Source organism: Canis lupus, chromosome 24 (genome assembly GCF_003254725.2).
Source record: "Canis lupus dingo isolate Sandy chromosome 24, ASM325472v2, whole genome shotgun sequence".
In the NCBI taxonomy this organism is placed as follows: Eukaryota; Metazoa; Chordata; class Mammalia; order Carnivora; family Canidae; genus Canis; species Canis lupus.
This window is the reverse complement of record NC_064266.1, coordinates 31,950,190-31,967,815: the sequence shown is the minus strand read 5'-3', so window position 1 is coordinate 31,967,815 and position 17,626 is coordinate 31,950,190. Positions and strand designations below refer to the sequence as shown.

Genomic DNA, 17,626 nt, shown 5'->3' with positions numbered 1-17,626 from the left:
CAGGGTACTTAACCCAGTAGGAGAAGTTTGACAGAGGGTCTGGAGCATCAGGGGTGGGTGAGGGGTGTGGACTGTACCTGGGTCAAAGAAGATGATGGCTTTGAGGCAGGCATACTCATTGTCATCGATCTGTAGCTCCTGGAAGGGCAGCACCAACTCGTCGAGGATGCGCATGGACACCCGGCTCATTTCGGCCAGCTCTGGGCAGTGGCGAGGGACGATGTAGTCATTGCCTGGGTGGGTTGGGAAGGAAAGGGGATGACAATGCCATCTTGGATGTACTCTTCTCCCCAGCTTTGGACAGGCCCTGCCCTTTGCAGTTGCAATGCCACTGGTGCCCATGGGAGAGGGCCCCATGGGGATTGTCATGCCCATTTTTCAGATGAGGAAATGGAGCCCAGACTAAAGGAATGAGTTGCTTGAAGTCATTGGACTGGGCCTGGAGTCTGGTTTTCTAGGAACCTTTCACAACCCGTTCTCTAATACAACCTGTAAGACTAGTGACATTCAAGGGCCACTTGGGAGGCACCAGTGCATCAAGGTTAAAGGCTCAGATTCTAGAACTAGACTGCCTGGGGTTGAAATCCAGTTCTAAAAAAAAAGAAAAGAAAAGAAAAGAAATCCAGTTCTACCATAACTAACCATATATATTTGGATAAATTGCTTTCTGTGCCTCAATCTTTTCATCTGTAAAATGGGGATAAATAATAGAGCTTACCTCATAGGGTTGTTATATTAAAAGAGTAATGTTTGCAAAGTACTCAGACTAGTATCTGGCCCGTAGTGTGATCTCTATAAGCATTTATTCTTTTTAAAGATTTTTACTTATTTATTCGTGAGAGGAGAGATAGAGAGCGTGAGACAGGCAGAGGGAGAAGCAGGCTCCATTCCAAGCAGGGAGCCTGAGAGCCTGATGTGGGACTCAATCCCAGGTCTCCAAGACCACACCCTGGGCTGAAGGCGACACAAACCGCTGAGCCACCCGGGCTGCCCATCTATAAGCATTTAAAATAATACATAAACATGCCATGGAAGCATAAATGACATAGGTTGGGGGGGGGGGGGTTGTGCCTCTCCTGGTGGCCTCTTGCCCCTGCTCCAGAAAGCAGACTAGAGTGCACGGACAATTCCATGGATAACCCCAACTGTGCTCTAACTGTAATGCTAGAGAACTTCCATTCCTTGCATCCACATTTCCTTGCATCTGAGGAGAGGATCCAGTTGGGAGCACTGAGAATGGCCATTCTTGATCTCTCTCCCTCTTCCCTGCATGCCACCTTGGAAATCTCCTGTGCCTGGGTGCATCTCCCCTGGGGCATGCCCTCCTCGGAGCCCTGGCTGGGGCAGGCAGCCTCCTTACCTAGAAGCAGAACATCCTTGAACACCATGGATCGCTTGGTGGCTCCAAGTAGCAGGTGCTCACCGGCATGGGCTCTGAGCAGGGCCACCTGGAATAGAGAAGGGATGGTGTCCAGCAGCTGCATCCCTGCAAAGGTGTCTGCACCCCCTGGGAAGTTGCTCCTAGCCAACCTTGGACAAGTCGGCTTAATGCCTCCCTTGCCTTTACCTGCCTGATCAATAAAATGGGCATCAGAAAACTGCTGCCTTCCTCCCATAATCAATAAAACCTGGAAAAGATTCAGCAGGAACCTGGAAGGGCAAAGAACATTTACTCCGAGCTCACTTTATCTGTGAACTGCTACATCCTTGGGCAAGTTGCTTCTTCCCTCTGGGCCTCATTTCTGTGCCTAATGAAACTTAACAACATTCTCAGTGTATTTTTTTTTAGCAGAGGTTCAACGCCTTTCATCAGACTCTCAAAAGAGTCTATGAGCCAGAAAGTTCTAAATCTGTGGCCTCGGGCAGCCCTGGTGGCCAAGTGGTTTAGCGCCACCTTCAGCCCGGAGCAAGATCCTGGAGACAGGGGGATCAAGTCCCACATCAGGCTCCCTACAGGGAGCCTGCTTCTCCCTCTGCCTGTGTCTCTACCTCTCTCTCTGTGTCTTTCATGAATAAATAAATAAAATCTTTAAAATAAATAAATAAAACTGTGGCCTTGAATTCCTACCCATGGGCCACCAGCTACAGAAGATTATGAAGAGTACTTTATAAAATGCAGATTCTTAGGCCCTGCTCCGAAAGATTCTGAGTCTGTGTGTACAGAGGTGGGCCCAAGGATCTCCATTTCATAAGCTCCCCAGTTGATTCTGATGTGCAGTTGGGTCTGGGAAATCATTGCTCTGGAAGGTCTCCAGGGCACCTGCTCACTTGACATTTTAAGATTCTAGGGTTTGGAGAGCTAATTCCAAGAATTTGAACATGGATGTTGGTTTCCAAGGCCAAGGTGTGAGCGCTGGTCCTTGGCAAGGGATGAGCTTGACGTATCCCTTCCCTGCAGAGAAGACAAAGTGGCTTTGGCAGCCTGAAGTCCGAGGCAGGGGCCCAGCCAGGATGACACTGTCTGTCCTTTCTGAACCATCATCTTTGGTGCTTGCATCAGGCCAAAGGATGGCAAACATAGCAGCTGGTGAAAAGTAGTAGCAGACCGGTAGCCTCAAGGATCCTGTCTGCAACATCAGGTGAGAGAATTTTGGAGATCTTTTGGCAGGCTAACCTAGGAAGTAGAAGTGCTTTTGTTCATTCTATTCATCTGATTGTTCATTCTTTTGGTCGTCAAATGTTAAGCGGCTACTAGGTGACAGACACTTCTTAGGAAGGAAGCATTAGAAGGAGGGATGGAGAGAGGGAAGGAGGGGGATGAGAGTCATGGAATAAAGAGCAACGGGACAAGAGGGGCTACATTAGATGTCTCTCTAAGGAGGAGACGTTGTCGAGGGCACGAAAGGTAGTTGGCATATAGTAAACATTCAGTAAATATTTATTTGAATGAAGAAAGGAAGGAATGGGTGAATAGATAAATGAATGAAAAAAAAAAGATAAATGAATGAATGGACAAACTCATTAACTCCCTCTCCAGATCCAGCCCCTCCTGGGCAGTCACCTGCCCTTCATCTATTCTCCCCAGGTTATACCTTGTGAGGATGACAAGAAAGAGGAGAATGGCAAAGAGCCTTGCAGATGAGAGACCACTTTCCATGACCAGGACAAGCGAGGCCAAGGACACTTAATGCTGAGCACTTCCCACTCACCAGGCACTGTGGGAGGGCTTTCATCTCAAACCCAGGGGCAGAAGCCTGGGAACCAAATCCCCACCTGTGGCTGCCTTGCTCTGCCACCTGGGGTGGATCCCTTTCCCTCTCTAGACCTCAGCCCTTTTATTCGATGCTACTCAGCCTCCTAGGTTTCCATGGATGGAGGTGAGGCCCAAAACAAATCAAGAATCAAACAAACTTGGAAGATGGTTTCTGGGGCAACTATCTTGGGCAAGATGGGCTCCTTATACACCATGAATGGGGAGCTGGGAACCCTCCTGACATGGCGGCTATTCCAGGGGTGGACAGGCGGGGTGGGGGTGTTAATGATTGCCCTGTGTTGCTGGCCACCCATCACTGCTCTCTAAGAATGCTCTGAGCCCCAGCCAGGGAGGTTTGGGTGGGAAATTGAGGTTAACAATTGCTCAGCTTGGGGGTATCTTATTGCCCTGCTGAGCCCCTGGGAAGGAACAGAAGGGATTAAATATTAATACAGACTCTCCAGCAGAGGAGACCAGGGCCAGGACACAAGGAGCAAGGGGAAAGGCAGGGGCAGCTTGGCTGACATCCCCGGCCTGTCATCCCTCCCAAAGCAGCGAAGGATCCATAGGACAAAGCCTCTGATCCAGGGACCAGCCAAACCAGTGAGAGGGACCAACCAAACCAGCGTTTCCACAGCATGTACCACCATAGGATGCCAACAGGTGTTCCAAAAGAGTCTGGGGGTTACCGGAGTTTGAGAAGCCCTGGGTCCCACAAAGTTCAGCAGCTTCCTGGCCTGAAGGAAGAAACCTGAATTGTCTAATATACATCACCAGGGTGTTGTGTACATGTTCAAAGGCACTGATGGGTCTGGGGTGCTGTCCATCAGCGCCCCTGAGCTTCCATCTGAGCTGAGAGGGTGACCCAGTCCAGCAACCCTTTGCCAGACAGGAGAGGCCTACGAGGTGCCTGGTCAGGAGTGATCATTTGCAGTATCTTGGAAACTTATCTGTCCTCAAACGTGCACCTCCGTTGCCCCAGTCTCTTTCCCTGTCCCCAGGACGTTTTTTGATTCCAAAGAAGATACTTTGGGAAATAAAACGCAGAGTCAAACCATCTTGGTGGGATACAAGAGTGAAAGTGACATTTAGGGAGGCCAGCTGTGGCCTGGGCCACAATGTCGGTGCTCTATTAGATGATTAATGCATTTCAAATGGTGATGTCCTTCATTTTTTCTGAAACAGATATTTTAATTCCCACTTTACAGATAAGAAAACAGAGGCTCGGGGAGAGGAAGCAATTTCAGTCTCAGAACCAAGGCTCAAACTCAAATCTAATGATCCCTGGCTCAGGGGTCCCTGTCAACATGCCCCAAGGAGAGCTGTGTGGTGCAGGAGTGCAGTGGCTGGGTGCCTGGACTTTGGAGCTTGCCAACCAAAGTACACTTGTATGCACAGTGTTCTAATCCCAGCTGTGCTGGATACTAGCTGTGTGACCTTGAGCAAGTTACTTAACCTCTCTGCGCCCCAATTGCATCACCTGTAAGATGGGAATGACAATAGCACCTAACTCATAGGGCTGCTGGCTGGATTAAATGAGTTAATATTTGAATAGTGATTTAAAATCTCTGGGCACACATGAGCTCCATGTGTGTTCTGTTAAATCAAATCAAATCAATCCAAGGCTGTACCCTAAGTGGGCCGCAGGACCCACCTGTCCAGTGCTCCCCCTGCCTGCAGACCATGTCTTCTCTCACCTGGTCATCCAGAGGGAGCTCACAGAAAGCAGGAATGTACTTGGCCCACTCAACGAGCACCAGCAGCTGCTCCTTCATGGACTCACACACATCTGCGATGCTGGCGATCTTCTTCGCCCGAATGTCTCCGTTGATCCCAGAGACAGGGGAGGTGATCTGGGGGGAGTGAAGGACAATGCTGGGGATGGCCAGGCCCTCCTTACAGTCTCTGTCCCCTGCACAGAGCCCCCCCCCCCCAGTAGTTTCCCTGTCTGGAAAAGGGGAGATGGACTGTGGATGCCTCCCAGTTCAGGAGGAAGCTCAGGGGCAAATGAAGAGAAGAAATGATGCCAAAGAAGGCAGATATGAGGAAAGAAGGCTCCCCCTGGGCCTCCACCTGCTTTCTGCACCCACCTCCTCCTCTCCTAGCTCCTTAGAACCCCAAGAACCCCTCAGCCTTATAGGAGAAGCAGGGGGATAAATCATCATTCTTGTCTGACAGGTGAAGAAACCACAACCCAGAGAGGTGCTGTGACTCGCCCAAGATCACATAGCAAGGGATACCTGAGCCCCTCTTTGTGGGGCGGTCCCCAATTTATGGGGACAATCTGTATGCTTGTCCACTAATCTTTTCTCTCGGGGCTAAACTGATCTCAGGCCCTCAATGGAAGCAAGCTCTGCTGGGCCTGCAGATGCATGCAAAAGGATGAACTAGAAAGTGCCACAGAGTGCTAGACCTGGGTTCAAGTTCTGTCTTTGGTACTAAGCTGGCTCAGTTTCCCTTCTGTGATATCCCAGGGCCCCTCCAGCTGTTGCTCTAGGGCCTGGCTAGGGAGGACAGGGGTGGAGGTGAGACCCCTCTCTGGTGCGGGGGATCGCCAGGTGGGTAGAGGGTCATCCCGATACCTGCTGGGACAGGACCTCGGCCTGCAGCAATGCATTGATGGAGGGCAGGCTGCTGTCCTCATAGCTTGACCGGCGAGTGCTGATCCGGTCCCGCTCATTTTGCACAGCTGTGAGGAGGCAGAGAGAGGTGAGGAGGGAGGACAGGGATGGAGTGGAAGGGAGGGGAGACTGCTCCCTTCCTGACTGCTGAGGAGTGGATGAGGTGTGAGGGGAGAGAGTCTGACCCACAAGGAGTACTGCAGGGCTGATCTGGAGTAAAGGAAACACGTTTGGAGGTGGGAGTGTGGGGGGGTACAGTTCAGGGGGGCAGAGCCTGGACGTAGGACTAAGGGGAGATGGATTACGACCCAGGGCATGGAGGAACCTTCTAAGCACCAGAACTGCCCTCAACACAGTGGGGTGCAGCAGGAGTGATCCACCTGTCCCTGGAGGGACGCAACACAGTGATGCCTTGGCAGAGGGTTCAAGATGGGTCTTGAGTATTGAGTGAGAGATCTGTCTAGATGACAGATTCTTAAGTTCTGTTTTGGAAAAGGGTCCCTTTTGTTCTAGATGAAAGTGTGTAAAACAAGCAAAATGAACTGCTCTGGGTGACACAGATCTGGCCCGGGTGTTCCTGAACAGGAGACAGAAGGCCCAGAGAAGGGGATCTGGAGGTCCCACCTGCCCTGACACTCATCCATCAGCAGGAGCTGCATCTGCTCTGGGCCAACCCTCTCAGAGACAGCAAGAAAAAGCCCCAGCTCCCTCCTGCCCTGCTGCGGGCTCTCCCCCAGGAGCTCAGAGCTGCAGGCCTCCACCTACTAGGGCCCCACTCCTGCCTGTGCATCCCCGTCCACGTCAGTCCTGGCCTAAGATATAAGACGGACTTTCTGCTGCCCTGGCCCCGTCTCCTGGAGTCCAAGAGGCCTCACTGTGGGACGAGGCTTTGCTGAGGCCGGTAGGAGGGAGGGCGAGGCAGCACGAGCCCGGGGTACCTGTCTGGAACTGGCCACTCGCTCTCCGTGTGCTGGTACGAATCACATCCTCTCTCAGGGCCTGTTTCCCCGCCTACAAGCATGCCCCTCTCTCTCTCAGGGGCCACCCCTGCTCACGTCCACCTGCTGTCTGGAATCCCCCCCCCAACTCCGGGCTGGGCCCCGCTGCCTCTTCGCAGGAACTGCCAGGCTCCTTGCTTCTGGCCTCGCCCTGACCGTCTTGGCAGCTCTCTGAAGACAACGGGACCTGCTAAAACTGATCGAAGTCACATCCCCCCACTGCTCAAGACCAGGGAGGCCCCATCTCATGCTGAGTGACATCACAACCCCTCACCATGGGCCTTCCTGTCTCATCCCACTCTGTCCCCCAAACTACCACTGCTCCACTGCTGGGAGGTCTGCTCCCCCCACCGCTTAGCTGCTTCTTCACTCGGCCTGGCTCCACGCAGACGGCACCTGCTCAGAGTCAGGCCCTCTGACCACCCTGCCTGATGCAGCATTCCCTCCCTTGTGCTCTGCCCCCGATTTATCCTGCTTTCCTTTTCTTCTGGGCCCTTATCATAGAATCTCTTGTTCATTCTTTTCCTCTCTGTCTTCCGATGGGAAGGAATGCTCCAGAAACCTAGAACTCCGTTTCTGCTCACTGCTGTAGCCCCAGCGACTAGAAGGGAGCTGGGCGCACAGTAGGTGCTCAAGAAATGTCTGCTGCGTGCATGAAAGAAGCTCTGATTCCCAGGTGGGCCTGAGGCCCTGTTTCTCGATGGCACATCCACAGGGCAGCCACTCAGCTTTCTCATGATTTCACACCTTGCTGAAATCAGAAAATGAAAGCCAGACAGTCTAAACCGAGCCCTGGCGTGAGTGGGTCCCGAGGTCAGGGATCTCTCCTGAGACCCACCAGCCGGGACAGGGCCAGCCCCCGACCGCTCCCCAGTGCACGTGGCAGCCCTGCCCGCCGACACCCCTCCCTGGTTGCCAGGGCCCGCACCCACCAGGGCGCCGAGGGGAGGCGGGCCCAATAAAAGGGCTGCTGTCAGCAGCTGCGGATTGGGCTTCCCCAAGGTTAGCCGGTGTTATCAGTGCCCAGCGCGAGCTCAGTCACGGAATGATGTTTTCCAAATGTTTGCTCAGTATTAGCAGGGTCGGGGACCTAATGTAACTTCTATTGAATATTAACCGACCTGGCCAGAGGCAGAGAGGAGGACAAGCCTGTCTTCCCAGAGAACCCCTGGACGGGGCCCATGGGGGGGTGGGCCAGGGTTCTGAGGAAGGGCCCATCAGACTGTCCCTGGCCCACCGCCAGCCTGTACCTGCTGCACCCTTGGGCTCTGCTTCCTGGGTAGGCTTCTGTCCAGGGGCTGGGCATTCGTCCCGGGTCTGCCAGCCAAGCCCCAGGTAAATGTCATCTCAGGTTAGAGGAGAGAACTCAAGACCCGCAGTTGGGCCCACTGACCCCCAGAGTCTTTCCTTCCAGGGAACCCACTCCGGGCCACTGTGGAATCTCCTGGCTGAGACTCACAGGCCTGTGGGACCTGGAGCCCTTTGCCGTGGTCAGGAGGAAGTTTCAGGAATCTAGACCAGAAAAGATGCCTCCAAGCCGAGCCCTCCCAGTTTCAGCTGGTGTGTGCCCAGCTCGGGGGAGCCTGAGTCCTAGTCCTGACTCCACCCAATCATGTCGCCTGTCTGGCTTCAATTTCCCCATCTGTAAAGTAGGGAGGGGGTCGATTTGGTGACCTTGCCTCCACCCGGCCAGCCCATAAATCCTGCTGGCAGCACAGGCCTTCCTGTCGTTGGGGACCACTTCTTGGTTTCAATTCCTGAATCCTAAGGCTATCAAAGAAGAGAAATGAAAACTTGTCTCAACTCTCCGGATCATAGAGGCTTCCACCGAGAAATCTCTCTTGGCTTTGGGGACTTGCCACCAGGCTGATGAGGGGTGTTGAGACTACAAGACTTCCGCAGAACTGGTAATATTCTTTCTTCCCAGAGCTTGCCCTCCATGGCAACTGAACACCCTGCCGCCCTGACCTATTCTGGAAGCAACCAAGTGACTGCTGGTGCCATGATCTTCAGGTTGCCTGAGGCATGCAAATCAGGAACACTTACTAGCTCACACTCACTTGCCATCAGCCAATGCTCCTATCCTCCTGGCATAAAGCCTCCTTCCCTGAGCCAAGAAATGCAGGCTATTTTCAAGGCTACACTAAGGCAGACTGGTCTGGGGCTCTTTGTCCCCTTGCAGGAGCCAGGATATGGGTCTGCTGCCTCCTTGGCAGCTCGGGGGCAGGACCAGGGAACAGACACACATGTCCCCGTGGGGTCAGGTAAATCTGTGAGTGCATAGCTGGACTCAGAGCTGGAAGGCACCATTGTCTCCTCCTCATTTTATAGACGGGAACACTGGAGCCCAGAAGAAATGTCTTCCAAGTGACTGACACTCGTGTCAATGACTCTGGATGTTAAGCAAGAGACGTATATAAAGACTGACCACATGCGGGCACCAGGCCACGTATAGCCTAGGAAGGCGGCCAATCCTTTCCCTGCCTGTCTGTCACAAGGCCTGAAATTTTACCATGGAAGATTCAGCTCTTGAATCCAAAACCGTAGGCTGTTGGGGAATAAAACCACTGGCTGGGAGACCCACAGAGCGTGAGGCCCCTGGTTCTCAGTCTCTTCCTTGCCTCCAGTGGCTCAGACGTGTGTCACAGTCCCATTTCTCACCTTTCTCATTCTGCAAAGTGGTACCCAGTTTGGAGGAGAAAGACTCAACCCCACTGAAAGGGGACTTTCATTCCCCACTGAAAGGAGGAGGGGACTTTGCGCTTTGAAAAAGCCCCTTCTTCACCTGAGGCTTCTCACCCCCCTCCCCCACGATCTGGGCGCTACCATTATGAAGTTGGCAGCAGGAGGGGGCCTTGGAGCCCACCCAGCGCTTCGTTGAAGTTAGCAGGGTCCAAGTCCCCTACAGGACTTGTGAGCTCAAAGCAAGGCCCTGCGGGCATGACCCACAGACACATTCCTAGGGATGGGCCAGGCAAAATGGGGTGGGGTGTGGGGGGTGGTGTTTGAACAGGACTAGACCAAGGGCTGGGCTGGTGTGCCACAGCTGTGGGTGAGGAGTGAAGGTCTGGGGCCAGAGCAGGGAAGGTGAGCAGAGGGGAGCAGGAGATGGAGTAGTTGGAGGATTCCTGCTTCTTGAGCTCGGGCTGCAAACATTTTAAATCTCCTGAGGTCTGGAGGTCATAAAGGAGGCACTGTTGAGGTAGTGCCAGATAGTTGTGAACTCTAGTCCGAGGCACGGGGTGCAGACCTCAGGTCTTGACCAGCTGTGGGGCCTCAGGTAAGCTGCTGAACTACTCTGGACCTCAGTCCTCTCATCCAGGAAAAAAGGGAATGACAATAGTGGTGGCCACATAGGGTGCCACGTCACTGGTCACTCTTATCAAAGCCCAGCCCAGTGGCTGGCATCTGCTGGTAGAAGAAGGGAGGCCTGGGGAGACCTTCACAGCTATTGTGCTCTGGTCTTCCCCTCTGCCTCCACCCAGGGCAAGTCTGACACATTGTTCCCACGCCATAGAACGTGAAAACTTGGGGTCACCCGATACTCAAGAGTGAAGACTACAGAAGGGGGGGCACTTATCCCTGGGACTGGAAGCTCAGGAAAAGAGCTCCCCCCACCCACACCTCACTGTGCACATTGGCTGAGTCTAGGTGGTGGGCACAGGGGCATCGGCAATGTCATCCTCGGCTCTCTTCCTGTTTGAAACAGTATATTAGAGCAAACGCCCAACTGGGCTGCCCATGGTGGTGGTGGCGGCTGGGAACCTGAGTAGCCCAGAGTGAGAGCTTATCTCTTTCTCAAGACCAAGCCCAGCCCCTCCCTGTGGTCAGATTGCCAGGCCCTCCCTCCTCTCAGCCATTAGCCATTCACCCTGGGGCCTGTCACCGAGTCATAAAGTGTGTGGCCCCAGTTGTAAACGTCCTCAGACTATGGGTGGGGGTGGGGCAGTGAGGTGGAAGCGGGGCTGGGGCTCACCTTCCTTCTTCATGCCAGCCCGGAAGCACTTCTTTAGCCTGCAGTAACGACACTGGTTCCTCTTGTCTTTGTCCACGACGCATTGCCGACTAAACCTGGGGAGGGCATGGATGGTTGGATGGAGAAGGGACAGCCCGCCTGAACGGAATCCTGGCCATCCCAGCCTTGACTCCCAGCCTCCTTGCTTCCTTGCCTTAGGACTCATGCTAATCATGAGAAAGGCCCAATGGACTCCAAAATTCTAGCCCTGTCCTGCTGAGGCTCAGAGAGGTGACACGAAGTCTGGGATGGCAACCTGATGGCAAAACTGAGCTGGAACCTCTAGCCCCTTGAGAACCAGGGACAACTCTTTCTACGACATTCTAGGAAAGTGCAGAGCCCATAGCAGGCTCCTGGTTATGGCTCAGAGTCCATACTTGGTCCACAGAAGTGACTCTCTGGAGGGGACTGTAAGCAGTAGTAGTACCCCACAGTGGTTAAGGGTGGCACCCTGAGCGTCAACATGGGTCTGCCATTAACTCAAGTTGGATGACCTTGGACAGATTCCTGGCCCTTTCCAAGCCACAGCTTCCTCATCTACAGCAACCATGTCAGAGGCGTGTTGATGGGTAGAAATGAGATAATATGTGGATGGGACTTGGCACAGCATCATTCTGTAAATGACAACTACTCATAACTGAGTGCTATTATTTTATTATTGTTGTTACTCAGAATGGGAGGTGTTGTCAAAGGAAGCCTTGGAAAGTCCTTGGGATAGGTAGAAAGGCCCAATGGACTCTAAGAATCAGAGATTGGCCCCAGGAAAAGCTCCAAGTTAGGGGGATGGGCCCCATCCTCTGAAGCTTCAGAGGAAGCTTGATCCCAAATGGATCCTCATTTGCTAAATAGGAAAAATAGGGATCCCTGGATGGCTCAGTGGTTTAGCGCCTGCCTTCGGCCTAGAGCATGATCCTGGAGTCCCAGGATCGAGTCCCACATCAGGCTCCCTACATGGAGCCTGCTTCTCCCTCTACCTGTGTCTCTGCCTCCCTCTCTCTCTCTCACTCTCTCTCTCTCTCTTTCTCATGAATAAATAAATAAAATCTTAAAAAAATAAATAGGAAAAATAATGATGGGCTTGTAGGGCCAGTTAAATACACGCAAAGACTCAGTATATCTGGCATATAGTAAGCGCTCAATAAAGGGCAGTTGGTAGCTTTATGAGTGAGGCTCCTAGAGAGGATGTTCCCATCAGGATCCCTGAGGCACAAGAAAGCAGAGGAAGCTTAAAGGCCTCAGAAGGCAGATGCTTCTGGGACCCAGTCAGGTAGAAGATAGATTCTGGGGAACATCATTAGCCTCAGTGCACCCATTTCCCAGCTAGAGAAATCGGGCTCCAAGCAGGGGCTCCTCACCTGCAGGAGTACATGTGGTTCTTTCTCACGCTCCTCCGGAAGAAGCCCTTGCAACCGTCACAGCTCGAGGCACCGTAGTGTTTCCCTGTGGCCCGGTCCCCACAGATGGCACACAGAGCGCTGACCCCCAGGCTGTTGGGTGCGTTGAGGTTGGCACCTTCGGATGGGGATGTGTCTGCACCAGAGGAAACAAGAGTAACACCTCAGGACAGGCAGGAATTCACTTCCCAGAGGCTCTGCTCCCCTGATGGCTTAGATCCAGAAGCCAATATGAGCATTGTGGGGATCTCCACCACAGGGCTTCAGCCTCATCCAGACCCAGGTGCTGTTCCCACTCCCTCAATGACCTTGAGCAAGTCCCTTGGCATTTTGGAACTCCTATTTTGCATCTATTACTTAGTGATGGTTGTGACATGGCTTCAGAGTCCCTTGCGAGGGTGTGCTTCTCCATGGTAGAGGCTGCAAGGCCGTTTCCTCTGGGAAGTAATGAGAACCTGGCCACCCACTGGGATGCATCTGACTCTTAGGGACCCCAACTGACTGGGCAGAGGGTGCCGTGGAAGGGACAAATACTCCCCTATCATCTGCTCAGAACCTGCTCAGGTCCTGTCCCTCATTTCTCAATGTACCCAGAGGCCTCGAAAACTCTCCCAGGGAATGGGAAGACGCACATAATGGCCCATTTGTCCTCCTGGGAGGGTCATGGCAAGGTTCTGGGCATCTTTCAAATACCACCTGTCTCAGAGGCAAAAGCTTGCATCTGTATGAGAAGGGTGATAAGAGGCAGGTGGCAAAGATCGTGGATGAGGTGCTTAGGGTCCTGGGTGCTAGTCCAGATGCTGCCCCTAACTCACCTGTGACCTTGGGCAAGTTCCTTTTCCTTGCTTCAGGTCCCCCTAGGCCTCAGTGTCCCTACCTGTAAAAGGCAACCAGTTCAACTGGTCTGGTTGTTTGCCTTTTGCCTTTTTTTTTTTTTTTTTAACTTTCAGTAGCTGAACCATACTTTTGTAAGCAGATCTTCCATCAAGGATAGACCTCTTGGAGAAGATGATAAACACCATGGACCATCTCCTCAGAAAAATGCGTGCATATGCACACCATGCAGGCATATGCACACATGTTTTCATATATCTATGACTCCGACCTTGAATTCCTAGGGAACACCCCACTGAGAACTGGAGGGGGCATCATGCTGCAGTCAAGAGCACACACTCTGTAGTCCTTCTGCCAAGCTTAAGTCTGAGTTTGCCCACATCTTAGCCGTGTGACGTTAGCTGTAGGAGTTTACTTCTCCATGTCTTTGCTTCCTTGCATGTGAAATAGGGAGCATAATAATCCCCTAAGACTGTTATGAGGATTCACTGAATCAATGTATATGACATGCTCGGTACATAAAAAGCACAGTATCAACATTCACGAAAGAAAATCTTTTCTGCAGAATCAAACCCCTGGAGCAGATGATGTTCAGCCTCCAGGAATAAATGGACACCGTCGCATCTCATCTCTGCTGTCGCCTGGCTGACATCTCGTGGATTCCTAAGGGTGCCCAGAGCTCAGCCCCCTCCACTTGGTGAATTATTCCCGGAGATGGGGATAATTGTTAAGCCATGTTGGTGCCCTTTCTCCCTCAGCCTCACCTCCCTCAACCCCGGGGGAGATATGACCCCACAACTCCTGGCCATTCAGGTGGAGGCTGGGGGCAGGCGTTCCTACATCCTGCGCAGAAGGGGCTGGGTGCTGCCAAGTGTGTCACCTCACTGCTGTGTTCAGCAGATAGGTCCCATTCTCCAGGAGAGAATGCCAAAGCTCGGAGAGGACCAGTGATGTGCCCAGGGTCATCATACTCCTGTTGAGTAGAGGTGCCAGGTTTACAGCCCAGGTGTGCTGGATGATTCTGGCCCATGCTGCCCTTCCTGGGGTGGCAATGCCAGTGGAGAAAGCAGACCTTTCTTACAGATGCCCAGTGTTCTGGAGACGACCCATGTGGGGCCAGGACCAGTTACCAGGGCTGAGTACCAGGTGCTTCATCTTACTTAATCTTCTGGTGAGCTCTGGGAGGCAGGTGCTATTATTCATTCCCATTTGACAGATAAGGAAACAGAAGCTCAGAGAGGAAAACCTCTTGTGGAGTTCACACAGGAAGGAAGGGTCCATGCCAGAATCTGAGCCCAGATCTTTCTGGCTCCTCAGTTGGAGGCTGTCCTATCTATGGGACGCCCAGCGGTGGCCTCCACCTCAGGCGCACACAACTCCTGGGAGGTGCAGGCTCTGCAGGGGTGATGGGGCTGGTCCCAGGGAGTAGTCTGGGGCTGGGCAGTGGCCAGGAGTGTGACAGTACATAATGTCCCTGTGGGGTCACACGACACTCTGCCTAGTACAGAAGCATCTTGTGTACCATTTCCTGTTTCTTTTCCCCTCAACTCCCTTACATGGACACCCCAAAAAGCTGGCCAGCCGGCAGGCCTGAAGTGATTAAACCCATTCTGCAGAAGATAGAGAGGCTAAGAAAAGGGATATGACGTGTCCAAGGTCACACAGTGAGTGGGTGGCAAGGGCAGGTTAGCACCAGGTGAGGAGGCTGACATGGGCAGGGCAGTCACATCTTTCTGACTAAGCCAAACTAACCACAAGCATTACAGACCTTGGCTGAGCCACAGAAGGAAGGCAGGCGGCAGGCTGACCTCGGCCACCTGCCCCCCACCTCTCCTCTGAGGCTGGCCTCTGGAAGCTACCTGGCTTCCAGGCTTCCTCCCTGCCCCTACCTCCTTGGGGAGGAGAACCTCCCACCCCTGCTTCAGATGAGCTCTTGGTGATGTGGGAGCAAATATATAAACCTGGGGAGAGACACAACGTGGGCAACAAAATCTGCGCAGAGAGAAATGGACGTGTGGCTCCTGTGAATCTCCTTTGGCAAACGGCAGTATCAAACCCCTGCGCGTCATGTGTTCATGACCATGTTACCGGACAGTACTGATCACTCCCCAGTCCAGGAATGCACGCCTATACACAAGCAGGTATAAACAGGGGCCCAGGACAGAATGCCCATCTAGGACACATGTCCAAAAGGCAGAGGGCGCACCAACACAGATCCACCTCCGCAGCACAGCACATGTGTGCGAACATCCACAGATACACGTACACACGCTCACTGCTGCTCACATACATAAGCAAGACAAACACACAGGCACCCCCGGGGACACCAACCAACACAGACACGGTAATCAAATACGCATGGAAAGTGACACAGAACAGGCACACCCAGACAAACTAACACAGACGTGCAAATGATCCCCAAAGGTACATACGTGTTTGTCAACACAGCACCCCCCACCCACACACTAGTGCCCAGAAACATGCGCGCACTCCAAGGAGAGGCCATGGGGACACCACAGCACACACTGCTGATTGGCATCTCATTGAACAAAACTTCCCTAAGAATTCCATTTTATCCTAAGTGGGGCGTTCACCCCAGGAAAGTCCCAAAGACACCCAGTTGTGCCCCCATCCAGCATCTCTAAGGACATAACATACCTTTCTACCTCTCTGGACCTAAGCCCAAAGGGTTCAAGAAGGGGCCTTAGTCGGGCCCAATTATTGGAGCCAGACACCAAGAGGGAGTTCACCATCATGTCACCGCCCGCTCCCAGGGACAGGCTGAGCAGAAGTAGCCTTGGGGTAACAGGGACCAGCCCGGCCAGACAGGAGAATACCTGGGATCGACTGTAGCTGGAGAGCTGCCCACGCAGGCCTCCCCTCACCTCTGGTCACTGTACCTGGGCACACCTGTTTCACCTGGAGACACCTGTACTGGCCTACAGGCCCGACCTGCCGTTTTCGATCACTCTTCTCCCAGCCCAACGCTGAGTGCCACAGATCCGCTCCCGTGTCTGGCATACCTGTTCCCGAGCGGCGCACCTGGGCACACTCGCCCCCACCTACCATTGCCCATCGTCAACACCTGCACGTTCTCGAACTCAAGGGTGGTGTAGGCTGGGTCCAGCGCGGCACTGTAGTCAGCCATGTCCATGTCGACGAGGGTTTTGGAGAGGCGCATCCTCCCCTTCCACACCTCAGCCGCTCGCCCTGCCCAGGATGACCACCCCAGAGGCTCGGGGCAGAGCCCTGGCCCCCGCCCTCCGCCCTCCCACTGCCTCCTCCCAGGGGCCCTCTCTGCCTTCCTGCGTTTCAAACCGTCCTCTGGGAGGATCTGCCGGGAGTCCTGGCCTAGCCCCTGCGGAGGGGTGGAGGCTCTGCCTGGGAGGGGTGGGGGTTAATGGTTAATCGGCTCCCCCACTGGTGGATAGGCTGGGCGGGGCTGCCGGGATTTGGCTGTTTGTTGGTTTCTGGTGGACACGGGGGTGCTATTACAGCACTTGGGGCCCCGATTCCCTGACATCCAGTTATGGATTTCTGTAAGACAGGCACACGAACTCGCCGCCACTCCCTTGACCCCTGACTCAGCCACCCCCCGTCGAGTCACGGTCACCCCAAGTCAGGCATCCTAACTGATGCGCTCAGACACTGACAGCCCACCGCCTAGATGCCCTGACTCAGTAACTTCCCAAATCATTGGCTTCTACCCTCAATGCTCTTGAAGAGATAAAGCTGCCTTGTGGCACATGAATTAAAGACCTAAATCCCAGGCCCCAGACACCAATCTTCTAGATCCTCCTTCCGGGAACTCCCAGTTGCCCACCTTCCGGAGGGGGGGGCAGCACGGACTCACCTGGGGTTCTCCTCCCCTGCTCCCTACCAGCCCCCCACGGCTTCTCAGGGCCCGCCAGATACCATCTCCCATTGCCATCCCGACTCCAGCTTCCTTCCCCCGCCCCCCTCAACAGCCAGAGACCTGGATTACACTCAGGCGCCTACCCCCTACCAAATCATGACTTTGGGTCAATGATTCTCCTCTCAGAGACTCAGTTTCCTCCCCTGTAAAAGGCATAATCGACCTCAAAGGATGGCTCGAGTATTAAAGGAGATGGTATCAGGCAGCACTTATCAAGCATCCAAGCCTCCTCCCCCCACCATTCTGTCTCTATCTCCCTCTTCTCTCCACCCATCGCCTCCTTCGGAGGAGCCTTTCCTTGTGGGCCTGTCACCTGAGCGGTCGCACGGGGCCCCTCACTTAGGTCCCCATGTTTGGTTTAATGCTTTGCAATCAATTCTTCAGGATTTCTGCAAGTTCTGCTACTGGTCCTGCCTGCCTTCTACGAGCGTTCCTGGGAGGTGAGGTCGCAATGCAGGACGTAGAAAGCATGGGCAAGGGCAGAAGGGCCTAGACTCGGGATCCTGGGAGCCTGTCCTCCTCTGCCAGCTGGAGCAAGCTGGTGAGCGGGTTAGCAAGCGGCGAGGGGGTGAGTTAGTGATGGAGGGGACGGAGGAATGAGCCAGTGAATTAGTGAAAGGAAATGAATCAGTGAATGAGTAAATAGGTGACAGGG

The 17,626-nt window shown here is 53.6% G+C and overlaps 1 protein-coding gene across 9 annotated transcripts in view; it reads right to left on the bottom strand.

The window, feature by feature from the left end:
- The window catches only part of HNF4A (hepatocyte nuclear factor 4 alpha), a 60,765-nt gene that overhangs the window by 9,424 nt on the left and 33,715 nt on the right, over positions 1-17,626 (bottom strand). For 6 of the 9 annotated variants that reach the window (XM_025470147.3, XM_035705412.2, XM_035705413.2 and 3 more), the window contains exons 2-7: positions 12,183-12,357; positions 10,789-10,883; positions 5,776-5,882; positions 4,891-5,046; positions 1,361-1,448; positions 78-233 (exon numbers count right to left, since the gene is read on the bottom strand). In XM_025470147.3, the coding sequence (XP_025325932.1) occupies positions 78-233; positions 1,361-1,448; positions 4,891-5,046; positions 5,776-5,882; positions 10,789-10,883; positions 12,183-12,357 (777 nt within the window). Of the gene's footprint in view, positions 1-77; positions 234-1,360; positions 1,449-4,890; positions 5,047-5,775; positions 5,883-10,788; positions 10,884-12,182; positions 12,358-16,121; positions 16,407-17,626 lie in introns of those variants that run through there. The other 3 variants (XM_025470143.1, XM_025470146.1, XM_025470144.1) reach the window with 2 other exon arrangements.